The sequence below is a fragment of the Choloepus didactylus genome, chromosome 12 (assembly GCF_015220235.1).
Source record: "Choloepus didactylus isolate mChoDid1 chromosome 12, mChoDid1.pri, whole genome shotgun sequence".
Lineage (NCBI taxonomy): Eukaryota > Metazoa > Chordata > Mammalia > Pilosa > Megalonychidae > Choloepus > Choloepus didactylus.
This window is the reverse complement of record NC_051318.1, coordinates 102,514,677-102,531,108: the sequence shown is the minus strand read 5'-3', so window position 1 is coordinate 102,531,108 and position 16,432 is coordinate 102,514,677. Positions and strand designations below refer to the sequence as shown.

The 16,432-nt window shown below is 37.7% G+C and overlaps 1 protein-coding gene across 1 annotated transcript in view; it reads left to right on the top strand.

Annotated features, from left to right (window-relative positions):
- Positions 1-16,432, top strand: part of LOC119506941 (phosphatidylinositol 3,4,5-trisphosphate 3-phosphatase TPTE2-like) — a 173,729-nt gene that overhangs the window by 67,872 nt on the left and 89,425 nt on the right. The window contains exon 11 of the mRNA XM_037799943.1: positions 518-579. Coding sequence (XP_037655871.1) covers positions 518-579 — 62 coding nt within the window. The remainder of the gene's footprint in view (positions 1-517; positions 580-16,432) is intronic.

Below are 16,432 nucleotides of genomic sequence, written 5' to 3'. Positions count from 1 at the left end.
CTCCACCCTCGTGTACTCCAACATGGAATATCCTTGGATGTTGAGCAATGCCTTTTGCAAGTTTGTCCAGTCAGAGGTTCTGAGTTTTCTGAGATATAATTCCAGTGGCCCAAGTAGTAGAATTCACTGATATCTCCCCCCCCCCTCTCTCTCTCTCTCAGTATTTCAACCTTCTTTTATAGATATCTTTTACCAGTGTGTAGTCTATTCTTTTCAATTGAAAAACTTTTTTCTCCTTAAAAGATGTAAAAAAAAAAAAAAGGTTGAGGAGTTTCTGGCATCAAAACATAGTGGTTGAAAGCAGAGGCTTTGAAATAAAATATCTAGGTTCAAATCCCAGTTATGTCATTTAATAATTGCATGGCTTTAGGCTTTTTATGAATTGAAATATTTTGTCCAGTAGATTCAGGGTGAAAGAAAATCAATCCAAAATGCACTCTGAATATTTCTGGAAGTATTTTTATACCAATAATAGCATGAATAATAATTCCTTGAACCAATTTCTTTTCTTTCCTAGGAAGAACTGGAACTATGGTTTGTGCTTGGCTTATTGCCAGTGAATTATTTTCAACTGCAGAGGTATGAAAGATGTTTCTACACACTCTGTCTTAATCTGTTTGAATTTGCTAGTTCTGAAACATCACTGTGAGGATGTTAAGATGATTCTTTGAGTCACGGTACTTAAGAGAAAATTGTAATTGTAGGAACAGTTGTTAGGAAGTCTGTTTTTTATATTTACTTTTTTAACTTGCACTAGTTAATAACTGACCTAGGTAACCTCTTATTCAGGACCAGGAATAGGCTGAAATCAACCAGGCATTCACCTTGGACACATTTTTTTTTTAATAATTCAATTTTATTGAGATATATTCACATGCCATGCAATCATACAAAGCATACAATCAGTTGTTCACAGTACCACCATATAGTTGTGCTTCCATCGCCAAAATTAATTTTTGAACATTTTCATTACCACACACACAAAAGTAATAAGAATAAAAATTAAAGTGAAAAAGAACAATTAAAGTAAAAAAGAACACTGGGTGTTTTGTTTTGTTTTGTTTTGTTTTTTTGCCCCCATTTTTCTACTCATCCATCCATACACTGGACAAAGGGAAGTGTGATCCACATGGCTTTCCCAGTCACATTGTCACTCCTCATAAGCTACATTGTTACACAATCGTCTTCAAGATTCAAGGGTTCTGGGTTGTAGTTTGATAGTTTCAGGTATTTACTGCTACCTAACCCTACAAAGGGTTATCTATATTGTGCGTAAGAGTGCCCACCAGGGTGACCTCTCGGCTCCTTTTGGAATCTCTCAGCCACTGAAACTTATTTCAGTTCATTTCACATCCCCCTTTTGGTCAAGAAGATGTTCTCCATCCCATGATGCTGGGTCCAGATTCCTCCATGGGAGTTGTATTCCACATTGCCAGGGGGATTTACATCCCTGGGTGTCAGATCCCACATAGGGGGAGGGCAGTGATTTCATCTGCCAAGTTGGCTTAGCTAGAGAGAGAGGGCCACATCTGAGCAACAAAGAGGCTTTCAGGAGGAGACACTTAGGCACAATTATAGGCAGGCCTAGCCTCTCCTTTGCAGCAACAGTCTTCCCAAGGGCAAGTCCCGTGATAGAGGGCTCAGCCTAGCAAACCACCAGTCCCCAATGTCTGTGAGCACATCAGCAACCGTCAAAGTGGGGAAGTCCAAAACCCCTGCAGTTTCCCCCAGCAATGTTCACATTCATGGTAGCATATAATACTTCTCTTTTGTGCCTGGATTATTTCACTTAGCATTATGTCTTCAAGGTTCATCGAAGTTGTCATATGTTTCACAACATCATTTCTTCTTACTGCTGCATAGGTTTCCATTGTGTGTGTATACTACATTTTATTTATCCACTCATCTGTTGAAGGACATTTGGGTTGTTTCCATCTCTTGGCAATTGTGAATAATGCTGCTATGAACATTGGCATGCTGATAACTGTTCATGTCACTGCTTTCAGATCTTCCAGGTATATACTGAGAAGTGCAATTGCTGGATCAAAGGGTAACTCTGTATCTAGTTTTCTAAGAAACTCCCAGAGTGGCTGAACCATTATACAGTCCCACCGACAATGAATAAGAGTTCCAATTTATCCACATCCTCTGCAGCATTTGTAGTTTCCTGTTTGTTTAATGGCAGCCATTCCGATTGGTGTGAGATATATCTCGTTGTAGTCTTAATTTGCATCTCTGTAATAGCTAGTGAAGCTGAACATTTTTTCATGTGTTTCTTGGGATGGGCACAAATTTAAGGGAGTGCCGAAAATCTCAGTAATCTAGAAAATAATATTTTAATACAGTATTTTGAAAATGTAGATAAATAATATTTTAGTACAATGTTTAAAAATAATCCATGATGAACACAATATCAACAGTTTATATAAAGGCAGGATCCAATAGGATTAAGGTAAAGCATATAAGGCCATTCTTCAAGTGCAAAAACACTCAGTTATCAAGATGCTTCACGCCCCTCACCCTAGTCCTGGCCCTGCTCTTACTCCCACCAATAAAGTGATGTCTTTCTTTCTCACAACAATAATATCAAGATTAATTATAAAGGTTTTCCAAAAGTCTTTGAACATCCTTATAAGTGTGAGAGAAATAAAAGTTACCTTTTTCTAAATCAGATAACAAATGAATGTTATCTTTGCATAATCAAAATATGTGGCATCTGTGACCATTGGAAATTTCTAAGAAGACAGGGTGAGCTGTTTCTACTTGTTAAAACAGGGCTATCAGTTTTCATTCTGTCATGACCCTTCTGAGATGTCACCACTTACAGGATACATTCCCAGCAGTACTGCTCCCCACTTGGGATATGGTCTAAATTAAAAAAGCTGTGGGTTATGCCCACAAAGCTCTGAATCCTACCACATTCATTTTCTCTGATTTAAGGCACATCAGTTTTGACAATGAGTGTTCTAGGACAGTGGCTTTCAAACTATGGTTTGTGGTCTATCAGTGAGTTGTAAAATCAGTCATGACCAGCATTTTCTATTTAAGAAAATGAAATACATTAGAGTAGAAAATATCAAAATGTATGTATTGTTCTGTGAAACTTTTGTTTCAGTTGTGTGTATGTGTTCTAGGTTTTTTAATGTGGATTGTAGCTTTACAAAAAAGTTTGAGTACTTCGTCTGTATCAGTTATGGTCTAGTCAAAAGACACACTATTTTCCCAGTTGATCAGAATATCAGCATAGGATGCTCAAGGATGATGCCCTCCCAAAGAATCTTTGAACAGCTAGCAAAATCTGGCAGAGCCGTCTTCCTCAGAACTCCATTAAACAGCTAAAGGGTTGCAGTAACTGGGTGAGTACCAAATCAAAAAAAAATCAGCTTTAAAAATTTTAGGAGGAGCTTGTGGCACCCTTACTAGCTCCTCCCCAGCTGTGAAAGATGTTTTTGTGCCTTGGTCTGTTTGTTTTGTTAGCTTCTGGCACTCAAGGAAATTGCTGTCATTTCACTAGCTGAATACAAAGTTAAGGAACAGACAGACAAAACACAGAGAAAGAGCTAAAGGATATCAGGAAAACAATGAATGAACAATGTGAGAATATTAATAAAGATACAGAAATTTTTTAAAGGATTTCTTCAATGATAGAAGACCACAACTGAAAAGAAAAATTCCCTTGAGGGTTACAGCAGCAAATTAGAGCTGGGAGAAAAAAAAAATCAGTGAACTAAAAAGTAGGTCAATTGAAATGTTCTGGCTGAAGAGCAGATGGCAAAAAGTATGAAAAAGAGTGAATACAGCCTAAGAAACCTGTAGGACACCATCAGATGTACCAATGTATGCATTATGGGAACCCAGAGGAGAAGAAAGAGAGAAACAGGCAGCAGGAATATTCAAAGAAATATTGGCAGAAAACTTCCCAAATTTAAAGAAAGACATGAATATGCACATTCAAGAAGCCCAACAACCCCAAACAGGATAAACTCAAAGAGAACCAGGACCAGACACATAGTACCCAAACTGTCAAATGCCAAGGATAAGGATAGTGTTCTAAGAGCTGCAATAGAAAAAGCAACTTGTTACATACAACGGAGTCCCCAGTAAGATTAAATGCTTCTCAACAAGGTGATGTAAACAGCCACTGAAAACTTCTCTCCAGAGATTCAACAAGAAAAGGGGCAATTCTGAATTTTTTAAAACTCTGGAGGAGGATATAGACTGGAAAAGGATCCCGCAAATGCCAAATTGAAGAAAGAGAAGAAATATCAGAAATGGAATGATTGTGGTGGTAAGTGCATAACTATGTGATTAGACCAGGAACCATTGATTGTTTACTCAGGAGGGAATGTATGGTGTGTGAATAAAACTGTTTTAAAAATAAGCAGAGGGATTCAAGTACTGGAGAAAACGTGGAGAGAGAGAGAGAGAGAGAGAGAGGGATGTACCTAATCACTGTTGGTGGGGAGGTAGAATGGTGCAGCCCATCTGGGGGGCAGTGTGGTGGTTCCACAAGAAGCTAAGTATGGGTTTGCCTGATGGTCCTGCAACCCCATTATTGGGTAGATACTTGGAAGAACTGAGAATAGGAACACAAATGGACATTTTCACCATGGTGTTTATGGTGGCAGTATTCACGATTTTCAACGGATAGAGGTGGTCTAAGGGTACATCGACTGAGGAACAGAATGGCAAACTGTGGTTATGTGGAATATTGAGTGGTTACAAGAAGGAATGAAGTTGTGAGGCATGCAACTAGTTGAATGGACCATAAGGACAGTATGTTGAGTGAAATAAACCAGAAATGAAAACACAAACATTATAATGCCTGACTAATATGGACTAAGTATAATTTGCAAACTCTGAGAATTGAATCTGAGAGCATAGATTATCGGGGGAAGGCTTATGGTAAAGGTTCCTAGAGTGTAAGCTCTTACAGCAGTTATATGTATTCCTGAGTTGTAATGGCTATTTCTATATTCTGAGATGCTGAACTCCTTGTATATAACCTGGTTAGTCCCTGGAAATTTGTGTATCTGTGTGACACCTGAGATTCACAGCCAGAGTTCGGCAGCTTTGAATGTCAGCATTACCCCATACAGAAAAATGTTCAAGATTCTGAAAAAGAAATCAGACTTCAGTTAAAGATATGAATGAAATGGACTTGGTTAGGACTAAGATAAATCAGACTAAAGGGTAAAGAACAATATTGACGGTATTTTAAAACTTCAACTTCTGTGTGAGACCAAAGGAAGAGATGTTTATTCAGTGCAAAATCTTTATTTTCTGTAGCACGCTATAAAATTTAACTTGTATGGTCAGTTTATTCAAACACCAACATTACATGGAACTTGGAATAGGGAGTGAGATCTGGTTAGTTTGTAAATGTTGGTGTGAAGCCCTGATACATCCCAGAGTAATTTGGGCAGAGAATAAAAATGTATTTGCAAAGCCCCTTGAGGGACTGGGGAAAATATGGAAATGTTAAACTTCCCCACCTGGGGAATTACTGATATTCTCAAAAGCATTGGGGTCTACCAATTTAGAAGGCCAAGCACTTAATATTAGGGCTTGCCCTTTGGAAGCTTGTTACTGCAAAGGAGAGGCTAAGCCTACTTATAATTGTGCCTAAGTGTCACCCCCAGAGAACCTTTTTTGTTGCTCAGATATGGCCTGTCTCTCTAAGCCATCTCAGCAGGTGGACTCACTGCTCTCCCCCCTACATGGGACATGACTCCCAGGGCTGTAAGTCTCCCTGGAAACATGGGACATGACTCCCAGGGATGAGCCTGGCCCTGGCATCATGGGATTGAGAAAGCCTTCTTGGACCAAAAGGGGGACGATAAATGAAACAAAATAAAGTTTCAGTGGCTGAGAGATTTCAAATGGAGTCAGGAAGTCATTCTGGACATTATTCTTATGCATTATATAGATATCCCTTGTTAGTTTTTTGTGTATTAGAATAGCTAGAAGGAAATATTTGAAACTGTTGAACTGCAATCCTGTAGCCTTGATTCTTGAAGACAGTTGTATAACTAAATAGCTTATATGATGTGAATGTGTGATTGTGAAACCCTTCTGGCTCATACTCCCTTTATCCAGTGTATGGACAGATGAGTAGAAAAATGGGGACAAAAAGTAAACAAATAATAGGGAGGGATGTGGTGGGTGGGATGTTTGGGGTATTCTTTTTAACTTTAATTTTTATTCTTATTTTTATTTTGTGGGGGAGTAATGAAAATGTTCACAAATTGTGATGAATGTACAAGTATATGATGGTACTGTGAACAATTGATTGTATACTTTGGATGATTGTATAGTATGTGAATATATCTCAATAAAATTGAATTTAAGAAAAAGCTTAAGTGCTTATTTCTCATCAGAAGCCATTGTGGCAAGAAGGCAGTGAGATGAAATATTTAAAATGATAAAAGGAAACAATTGGCTACCAAGCATTTGTATCCAGCGAGAATGTCCTTCAAAATCATGGAAGACATAAGGACATTTGCAGATAAACAAAGGCTGTGGGAGTTCATTGCCACTAGATCAGCCCTACAGGCAATGCTACAGGTAGTTCTTCAGGCTGAAAGAAAAGGACACCAGACAGTGGATCAGTGGCAGAAGGAAATTAAGATTTCTCTGGTAAAGGTAAATATATGGGTAATTATAGATACCAGTACTACTATATTTGGTTTTTGGTAACTCCACTTTTTACTTCCTATAGGAACTAAAATGTAAATGCATAAAAGTAATGAAAAATCTATGGTTTTGAACATACAATGTGTAAAGATATAATTTGTAACAAGTACGAAGAAAGGATGGGGGGAAATAGGGGTACAGAAACAGTGTATGTGAATGCTAATGAAGTTAAATCAGTATCAAATCAAACGTGATTGTTATCAATATATGATGTTAGATTTAAACTCCATGGTAACCACAAAGAATATTATATCTGAAAAATTCAGAGAGAAAGAAATAAGAAGGGACTCAACATGGAAGACTACAAAAAATCAGACAAAAAAGGTGTAAGACATAAAGCGCTGAATGGCAAAAGAAAGTCCTGCATTACCAGTAATTACTTTAAATGAAAATTATTTAAACTATCCAATAAAAAGGCAGAGATTGGCTGAATGGATGAAAAAAAAAGCATGCCCCAACTATATGCTATTTATAAGAGACTCACCTTAAATTCAAAGACATAGTAGGTTGAAAGTGAAAGCATGGAAAAAATATACCATGCAAATAGTAACCAAATGAGAACATGGATACTCTACTAATGTCATGTAAAACAGACTTTAAGTAAAAACCTGTTACAAGGGATAACGAAGGTCACTATATACTGGAAAGGAGGCCAATTCCACAATAAGACACAAATATTATAAATATATATGCACCCAACAGCAGAATTCCCAAGATACATGAAGCAAATATTGACAGATTTGAAGGGAGGAATTGACGGTTTTACATTAATAGTAGGAGATGTCAGTAAATCACTTTCAAAATTGGATAGAACATCCAGAAAGAAGAACAGTAAGGGAATAGAATGAGACCATAAACCAACTAAAAGCAGACATGTACAAGACATTTCACCCAAAATCAGCAGAATACACATTCTTCCCTAGTGCACATGGACCATTCTTGAGTATAGACCGTATTTTAGGTAACAAAACATGTCTCAATACACTTAAAAATATTGAAAGGACACAACGTGCCTTCTCCAACATGAAGCTAGAAATCAATAACAGAGGGGAGAAATGGAAATTTCACAAATGTATGGAGTTTAAATAACGTATTCTTGAACAACCAATGGGTAAAGAGGAAATCACACTTCAAATTAGGGAATATTTTGTGGTGAATAAAAACAAAAATACAACATATGAAAACATAGAATGCAGCAGAGACAGTGCTGAGAGGAAAATTCATAGCTCTAAATGCTTACACAGTAAAAGAATAAAGACTTCAACTCAGAGACCTAACCTCAAAATTGTAATAAGTAGAAAATGAAAACAAACAAAAGTCAAAGCCAGAAGAAGGAAGGAAAAAAAGATAAAAGCAGAAAAATATTACACAGAAATAGATTACACAGAAATAGAGAAGATTGAAAAACAAAAAAGTTGGTACTTTGAAAAGATCAATAAAATTGACAAACTTTATCTAGACAGACAAAGAAAAAAGTGAGCGGCTACAAATCACTAAAATATGAAATGGAAATGGAGAGACATTACGACTGACCGCACTGAAAGAAAAAAGAGTATAAGAGGATACTCTGAACAACTGTAAGCCAATAAATTAGAAAACCTAATTTGAAATGGACAAATTCTTAGACACACACAAACTATGTACATTGATTCAAGAAGAAATAGAAGATTTCAAGAAACCAATTACTAATTAAGATATTGACTCAGTAGTAAGGAAAAAGAAAACAAAAACAAATGTCCAGATACCAGGTGTCTTCACGCAGGAATTCTACCAAATACCAAAAAGACTTAATTCCAATTCTGCTCAAATTCTTCCAAAGAATTGAAAAAGCAGGAATACTCCCTAATTCATTCTATGAGAACAAATCACCCTCATACAAAAGCCAGACAGATACCACAAAAAAAAGAAACTACAAATCAATATCTCTTATGAATATGGATGCAGACATTCTCAAGAACATATTAGCAAACTGAATACAACAGCATATTAAAAGAATTATATACCATGATCAAGTGGGATTTATCCCTGATATGCAAAGTTGGTTCAACATAAGAAAATCAATTAATGTAATATACCACATTAACACAATGAAGGAGAAAACACATGATCATCTCAATTGATGCAGAAAGGCAATGGACAAAATCCAGCACCCCTTCTTTATATAAGCACTTAGAACACTAGGAATAAAAGGAAACTTTCTCAACATGAAAAAAGGCATATATGAAAAGCCCACAGCTAACATCCTACCTAACAGTGAAGGACTGAAAGCTTTCCCTCTAAGATCAGCAACAAGACAGGGATGCCCAGGTAATCACTGTTATTCAACATCATACTGGAAGTTCTTGCCAGAGCACTTAGGCAAACAAAAGAATAAATGGCATCCAAACTGGAAAGGAGGAAATTAAACTTTCCCTATGTAGATGTTAAGATCCCATATACAGAAAATCCTGAAAAATCCACAACAAAGATTGTAAGGCTAATAAATGACTACAGCCAACTGGCAGTGTAAAAGATCAACACCTCAAAGTCAGTAGTGTTTCTATACACAAGCAATGATCAATCAGAAGAAGAAGTCAAGAAAAAAAAATCCATTCACAACTAATAGCAACTAATAGAATCAGATAACTAGCAGTAAATCTACCATGGATGTAAAAGACTTGCACACAGAAACTAGAAAACATTCTAAAAGAAAATTAAAAAAAAAAAAAGACGTAAATAAATGGGAGGACGTTCTGTGTTCATGGATCAGAGTACTAAATGTCATTAAGATGACAATACTTTCAAAGGACTTTATATATTCAATGCAGTCCTCCCCAAAATTCCAATAACCATCTTTGGAGAAATGGAAAAGCCAATCAAATTTATATGGAAGGGAGGACTTCTGGGGAAGATGGCAAAGTAGGGCATTCCAGTCCTCGCTTCTCCTACGAAAACAACAATTTAAATGGCAGAAACTGTCTGAAACAACTATTTTGAAACTCCAGAGGCTAGAACAACACTGTACAGTATCCAGGGAATAACGGGAAGAAGAGGTAGATAAATTACAATAAAGAACAGAAGATTACTCTCTCCATGTAGTGGCTACTCTGTGATGACAATCCCCCTCTCTCACAACAAAACACTGCAAGGTACAGTCCCTGGCTAACTGTTGGTAACAGAAAGAGATGTAAAAGTACTCTTCCCCAAGAACACGGGAGGTCAGTTTCTGATCATGGCTTGATTAGTGAATTTGGATTGCTGGGTCCCTGCTCTGAGGGTAGCCATTGTTTCAACCCTTCTCCAACAAAGGCAGCGGCAGCCATTGTTTCAGCCCTCACCAGACAGGGGCATTGTCAGTGGCGATTTAAAGATTCTGTGCTTCCTCAGGGCTACAGGGGACATTTAGCTAAAGGGTTGCATTTGCTGGGCAGAACATGAACGCTCCACTTTGGGGACTCATCAGAGAAGCTTCTGGAGCCCTTCCTGATCCCCTCCCCCAGGACACTTTGGAGCTACTCTGTGCCTCCTTTGAGGGCCTTGGCCCTGTTTTGGCTGGGAAACACTTGAGAAAGTCCTCTCCAGGGTGCCCATCCTCCCAGAATTTGCCCTCCAGGCACAATTATCTGGGAGAAGGTTTGTCTCCATGGAAAGAGAGTAGACAACCAAACTCCTGCTTACAGGAGAACTCCAAAACAACTAACAAGGAAAAGTCTGGGGCAAGAGAGAGGCCCAGAAAGACAGAGAAAACCCTGAACACTGCATTCACTTTTGGGCATACCTTCCTGAAAGAAGGGCTGAAGTTCAAGAAAATCTCTGCCTTATCAGTAGCTGGTTACAAATCCAAGAAACAAACAACCCAGAGAATAAATCCCAGAGTTAATATTTTTAAATATTAAAGTGTACAATGTGTAAAAATGAGTACAAGACAAACAAAGAAACAGAAAATGATGGCCCAACCATAAGAGTATAAAAATACAGAAAACATCAGTGAAGATGATGAGAATGTGGAGATACAAAACAAAGCCATTTTTTAAAATGATCTTAAAAATGCTCAAGATGAGCAAGAAATACTACTAAGCCCTACCAGCTGAGAAGAAAAGAAAGGAGAGAGAGGTCTGGAGAAGGGCACCAAACTGAAGAATCTTAGTAAGGGTACATTAAAGGAAATAGAGAGAGGAAAAAATACATCTGACAAATAAAAAACAAAGGATATGATGGCTTTCTCAAGAACTGCCGTCTCAGTAATAACATTGAATGTGAATGGATTAAACTCCCCAATTAAAAGATATAGATTGGCAGAATGGAATAAAAAATACGAACCATCAGTATGTTGCTTACCAAGAGACTCTCTTAGACCCAGAGACACAAAGAAATTGAAAGTGAATGGATGGGAAAAAAATACTCCATGCAAGCTACAGCCAAAAAAAAAAAGCAGGGTTAGCAATATTAATCTCAGATAAAATAAACTTTAAATGAAAGGATGTCATGCGAGACAAAAAAAGACACTGTATATTAATAAAAGGGACAATTCAACAAGAAAAAATAACAATCTTAAGTGTCTATGCACCCAGTCAAGGTGCCCCAAAGTACTTGAGACAAACATTGGCAGACCTGAAGGAAGCAATAGATGTTTCCACAATAATTGTGGGAGACTTCAATACATCACTCTCTCCTATAGATAGATCAACCAGACATAGGAACAATAAGAAAACTGAAAATCTAAACAATGTGATAAATGAATTAGAGTTAATACACATACATAGAGCATTTCATCCCAAATTACCAGGGTACACATTCTTCCCTAGTGCTCATGGAACTTTCTCCAGGACAGATCATATGCTGGGGCATAAAACAAGCCTCAATAAATTTAAAAAGATTGAAACTGTTCAAAGCACATTTTCTGATCACAATGGAATACAACTAGAAGTCAATAACCATTAAAGATCTAGAACATTCAAAAATATCTGGAGGTTAAACAACACACTCCTAAACAATCAGTGGGTTAAAGGAGAAATTCCAAGAGAAATTTCTCAATATCTAGAGATGAACGAAAACAAGAGAACAACATATCAAAACATATGGAATGCAGTGAAAGCAGTATTGAGGGGGAACTTTATAGCTCTAAATGCATACATTAAAAAGGAAGAAAGAGCTAAAATCAAAGACATAACTGAACAACTGAAGTAGCTAGAGATTGCTCAGCAAACAAACACTAAAGCAAATAGAAGAAAAGAAATAACAAAGATTAACGCAGGAATAATTGATATGGAGAATGAAAAAAAAATAGAGAAAATAAATAAAACCCAAAAGTTGGTTCTTTGAGATCGAGAAGATGAACAAACCCTTAGCTAGACTGACAAAGTTAAAAAGATAGAAGAGATGGAGGCAGGGCAAGATGGTAGCATACAGAGGTGGAGAATTTAATTAGTCCCCTAGGTCAACTAGCAAATAGCCAGGAACAACCAGTAAATAAGCTGGAACAAATGTTAGGGGGACTTCCGTGACCAGACAATATCGTACACCAGTCTGGAATGAGTGGAATGGCTGAGATCACAGCATAGAACTGTAAGTAAATCTCCCCAAACTGTGAAGTTGGCATCCCTCCCCCACCAGCACAGCAGCTGATTTGGAACATGTGGGAAAAAGAAGCAGTCCCTGCTGGAAGTAAAGGAATGAAGCTCAACCAAGCTCCAAATGAGTTTTAATTTACAAATTTGGACTACTGAATACAAGCTACAAGCACAGATAAATCCAGAGCAAGCCAGAAAGGAACCCAGAGGTTTCTCCTGGCAGAGAGGAGGTGGGGCTGATGGAAAAAAATACATAAATAAATAGAAACATAGGCTTTGGAGTCAGCTGAGCTCAGAATACTGGAAAAGGACTGTGTCCCAAGAAAAGGGACACGCAGAGCCAGGTACCAACTCCAGTTCTTACCTGGTGAACTGTAGGGCTGGGTTCTTGCTCTGAAAAGGGGACTTCTTTCTTTTTGCATTTTTTTCCTCTCATTAGAGAAAGTCTCAGGCATTTTCAATTGTCAGCACTGACCTAGGCAATGGTGGAGTTAAGATAGAGAGTCAAAGGAAAAACTCAAGTGTAGGAGACAATTCCCTAAAGGGATTATTTTCCCTAAGAAAAAGGGAGTGGGGCCTGGCTCAATTGGCAGCCCTCCCTCAGAACTCAGACCCCAAGGCCTGGGGTGGGGAGGGGGAGGGACAGAAACAGTTTAAGCTTGTTTTCTGACACCCTCAGCTCCAGGCTAGGACAGGGTCCACTGAGAATTAAAGGCACCACACTTCTGTACACCAGTGGGGAGCTGTGGGCTGACAGGCGCCACCTGCTGGGCAGGATAGGAAAAGCGCAGAATCTAGAGGCCTCACAGGAAATTCTGGCAACCTTCTGGGACTCATCCTCAGGGAAACTTTATACTGATTACAGCCACTTGAGACCAGGGCCCGTCTCATCTGGGAGAAACTGATTGGGGTAATCAAGGAAACCAGATGCCTAGAAAACAAAAAATTATGAATCTCACTAGGAAAAAAAGAAGATATGGCCAAATCAAAGGAACAAACTTAAACTTCAAATGAGATACAGGAGTTGAAACAACTAATTAAAGATCTTCAAACAAATATGCTAAATCAATTCAAAAATCAAATCAATGAGTTGAGGAAAGATATGGTAAAAAGAGAAGAAGGATATAAAGAAAACTTTAGGCAAACATAAGGAAGAACTCAAAAGTTTGAAAAAACATTTAGCAGAACTTATGGGGATGAAAAGCACAATAGAAAAGATGAAAAACACAATGGAGACATACAACAGCAAATTTGAAGAGGCAAAAGAAAAGATTCATGAACTAGAGAACAGGACATTCTTATGCATTGCCTAGATATCCCTTTTTAGTTTTTAGTGTCTTAGAATAGCTAGAAGGAAATACCTGAAACAGTTGAACTGCAATCCAGTATCCTTGATTCTTGAAGATGATCATACAACTATTTAGCTTATATGGTCCAAATGTGTGATTGTGAAAACCTTGTGGCTCACACTCCCTTTATCCAGTGTATGGACAGATAAGTAGAAAAATGGGGGACAAAAAGTAAATGAATAATAAGGAGGGAAAAGGAGTATGAGATATTTTGGGTGTTCCTTTTCACTTTTATTTTTCTTATTATTTTTATTTTTTGGAATAATGACAATTTTCAAAAAATTGATTGTGATGATGAATGCACAACTATATGATGATACTGTTAACAATTGATTGTACACTTTGGATGATTGTATGGTATGTGAATATATCTCAATAAAATTGCTTTTTAAAGATAGAAGACCCAAATATACAAAATCATTAATGAGAGGGGGAAACATTACTGTGGATCCAGAATAAACAAAAAACATCATAAGAGGACACTATGAACAACTGTATGCCCCAAAACTATACAATTTAGAGGAAATGGATAATTTCCTGGAAACACATGAACAGCCTAGACTGCCCCAAGAAGAAATAGAAGACCTCAACAAACCAAACACAATTAAAGAGATCCAATCAGTCATCAAAAATCTACCTACAGATAAAAGCAGGGCCTCACAGGGAATTTTACCAAACTTTCCAAGCTCTGCTCAAACTCTTTTAAAAAATTTTAAGGAAAAGGCAACTACCTAACTCACTTTCTGATGATAACGTCAGTCTAATACCAATACTAGATAAAGATACTATAAGAAAGGAAAACTACATGCCAATCTCCCTCTTCCAGTTTGCTAATGCTGCCATTGTGCAAAATACCAGAAACAGATTGACTTTTATAAAGGGAGTTTATTTGGTTACAAATTTACAGTCTGAAGGCCATGAAAATGTCCAATTTAAGGCATAAACACAAGTATACCTTCACTGAAGGAAGGCCAATGGTGTCTGGTAAACCTCTGTTAGCTGGGAAGGCACATGGCTGGCATCTGCTGATCCCAGGTTGTGTTCCAGCTCCTCTCTCAGCTCCTGTGTGTTCTTAAAAGTGTTGCTCTTGGGGTGTTTGTCCTCTCTTAGCTTCTCCAGAGCAAACTCTGGGCTAGCATCTCTGAAGTGTTAGGAAAAGTCCTGCTTTATTCACAAGCCATCTCCAAAGTGTCTCTCTCAGCTCCTCTCCAAACTGTCACTCTCAGCTACTCTGAGCTCCTTCTGTCTGTGAACTCCTTTATAGGACTCCAGTGATTTAAGACCCACCCTGATTTGTTGGGGTAACACCTCCATGGAAATTATCTAATCAAAGGTATCACCCATAGTTGATGGAGTCACATCTCCATGGAGACAATCAATCAATAGGTTCTAACCTAATCAACACTAATATGTCTGCTCCCACAAGATTGCATTAAAGAGCATGGCATTTTGGGAGACACAGTAGTTACAAATTGAATCCAAAGACACATTAAAAGAATCATACACCATGACCAAGCAGATTTCATTCCAGGCATGCAAGGGTGGTTCAACATGAGAAAATCAATCGACTGAATACAACACATTAACAAATCAAAAGGGAAAAATCAGATGATCGTCTCAATAGATACCAAAAAAATCATTTGACAAAATTCAGCATCCTTTTTTTGATAAAATAACTTCAACAGGTAGGAATTGAAGGAAACTTCCTCAATATGATAAAGGGCATATATGGAAAACCCACAGCCAGCATAGTGCTCAACAGTGAGAGACTGAAAGCCTTTCTCCTAATATCAGGAATGAGACAAGGGTGCCCACTGTCACCACTGTTATTCAACTATGGGCCAGAAATTCTAGCCAGAGCAGTACAGTAAGACAGAGAAATAAAAGGCACCCAAATTGGAAAGGAAGAAGCAAAACTGTCATTATTTGCAGATGATATGATCATATTTTGGAAAGTCCTGAGAAATCAATGACAAAGCTATGTAAGCTAATAAATTCAGCAAAGTGGTGGGATAAAAGATTAATGTGCATACATCAGTAATGTTCCTGTTTGCTAGAAATGACCTAACCAAAGAGACATTCAAGAAAAAAATTCCTTTCACAATAGCAACTAAGAAAATCAGGTACCAGGGAATAAACTTAGCCAAGGGCCTAAAAGACCTCTGCATGGAAAATTACAAAACTTTACTAAAAGAAATCCAAAAGGACCTAAATAGGTGGAAAGATACTCCGTGTTCATGGATAGGAAGGCTAAACATAAGTAAGATGTTGATTCTACCCAATCTTATCTACGGATTCAATGCAATTCCAATCAAAATCCAAACAACCTACTTTGCAGACTTGAAAAAGCTAGTTATCAAATTTATTTAGAAGAGAAGGGGGCTGCAAATTGCCAAAAACATTCTAAAAATGAAAATGAAGTAGGAGGACTTACACTTCCTGACTTTAAAGCCTCCTATAAAGCCACAGTAGTCAAGACAGCATGATATCGGTACAAAGATAGAAATATATATTAATCAATGGAATCAAAATGAGAGTTTGGAAATAAACCCCCAGATTTATGGTCGACTGATTTTTTATAAGGCCCCAAATCCACTGAACTGAGACAGAGCAGTCCTCTTCACACAATGGATTGGGAGAACTGGATATCCATGTCCAAAAGAATGAAAAAGGACCCCTATCTCACACCCTATTCAAAAATGAACTCATAGTGGATCAAAGATCTCCATATAAGAGACAGTCCCATAAAACTCCTAGAAGATAATGTAGGGAAGCATCTTCAAGACCTAGTATTAGGAGGTAGCTTCTTAGACCTTACACCCAAAGCACTAGCAACAA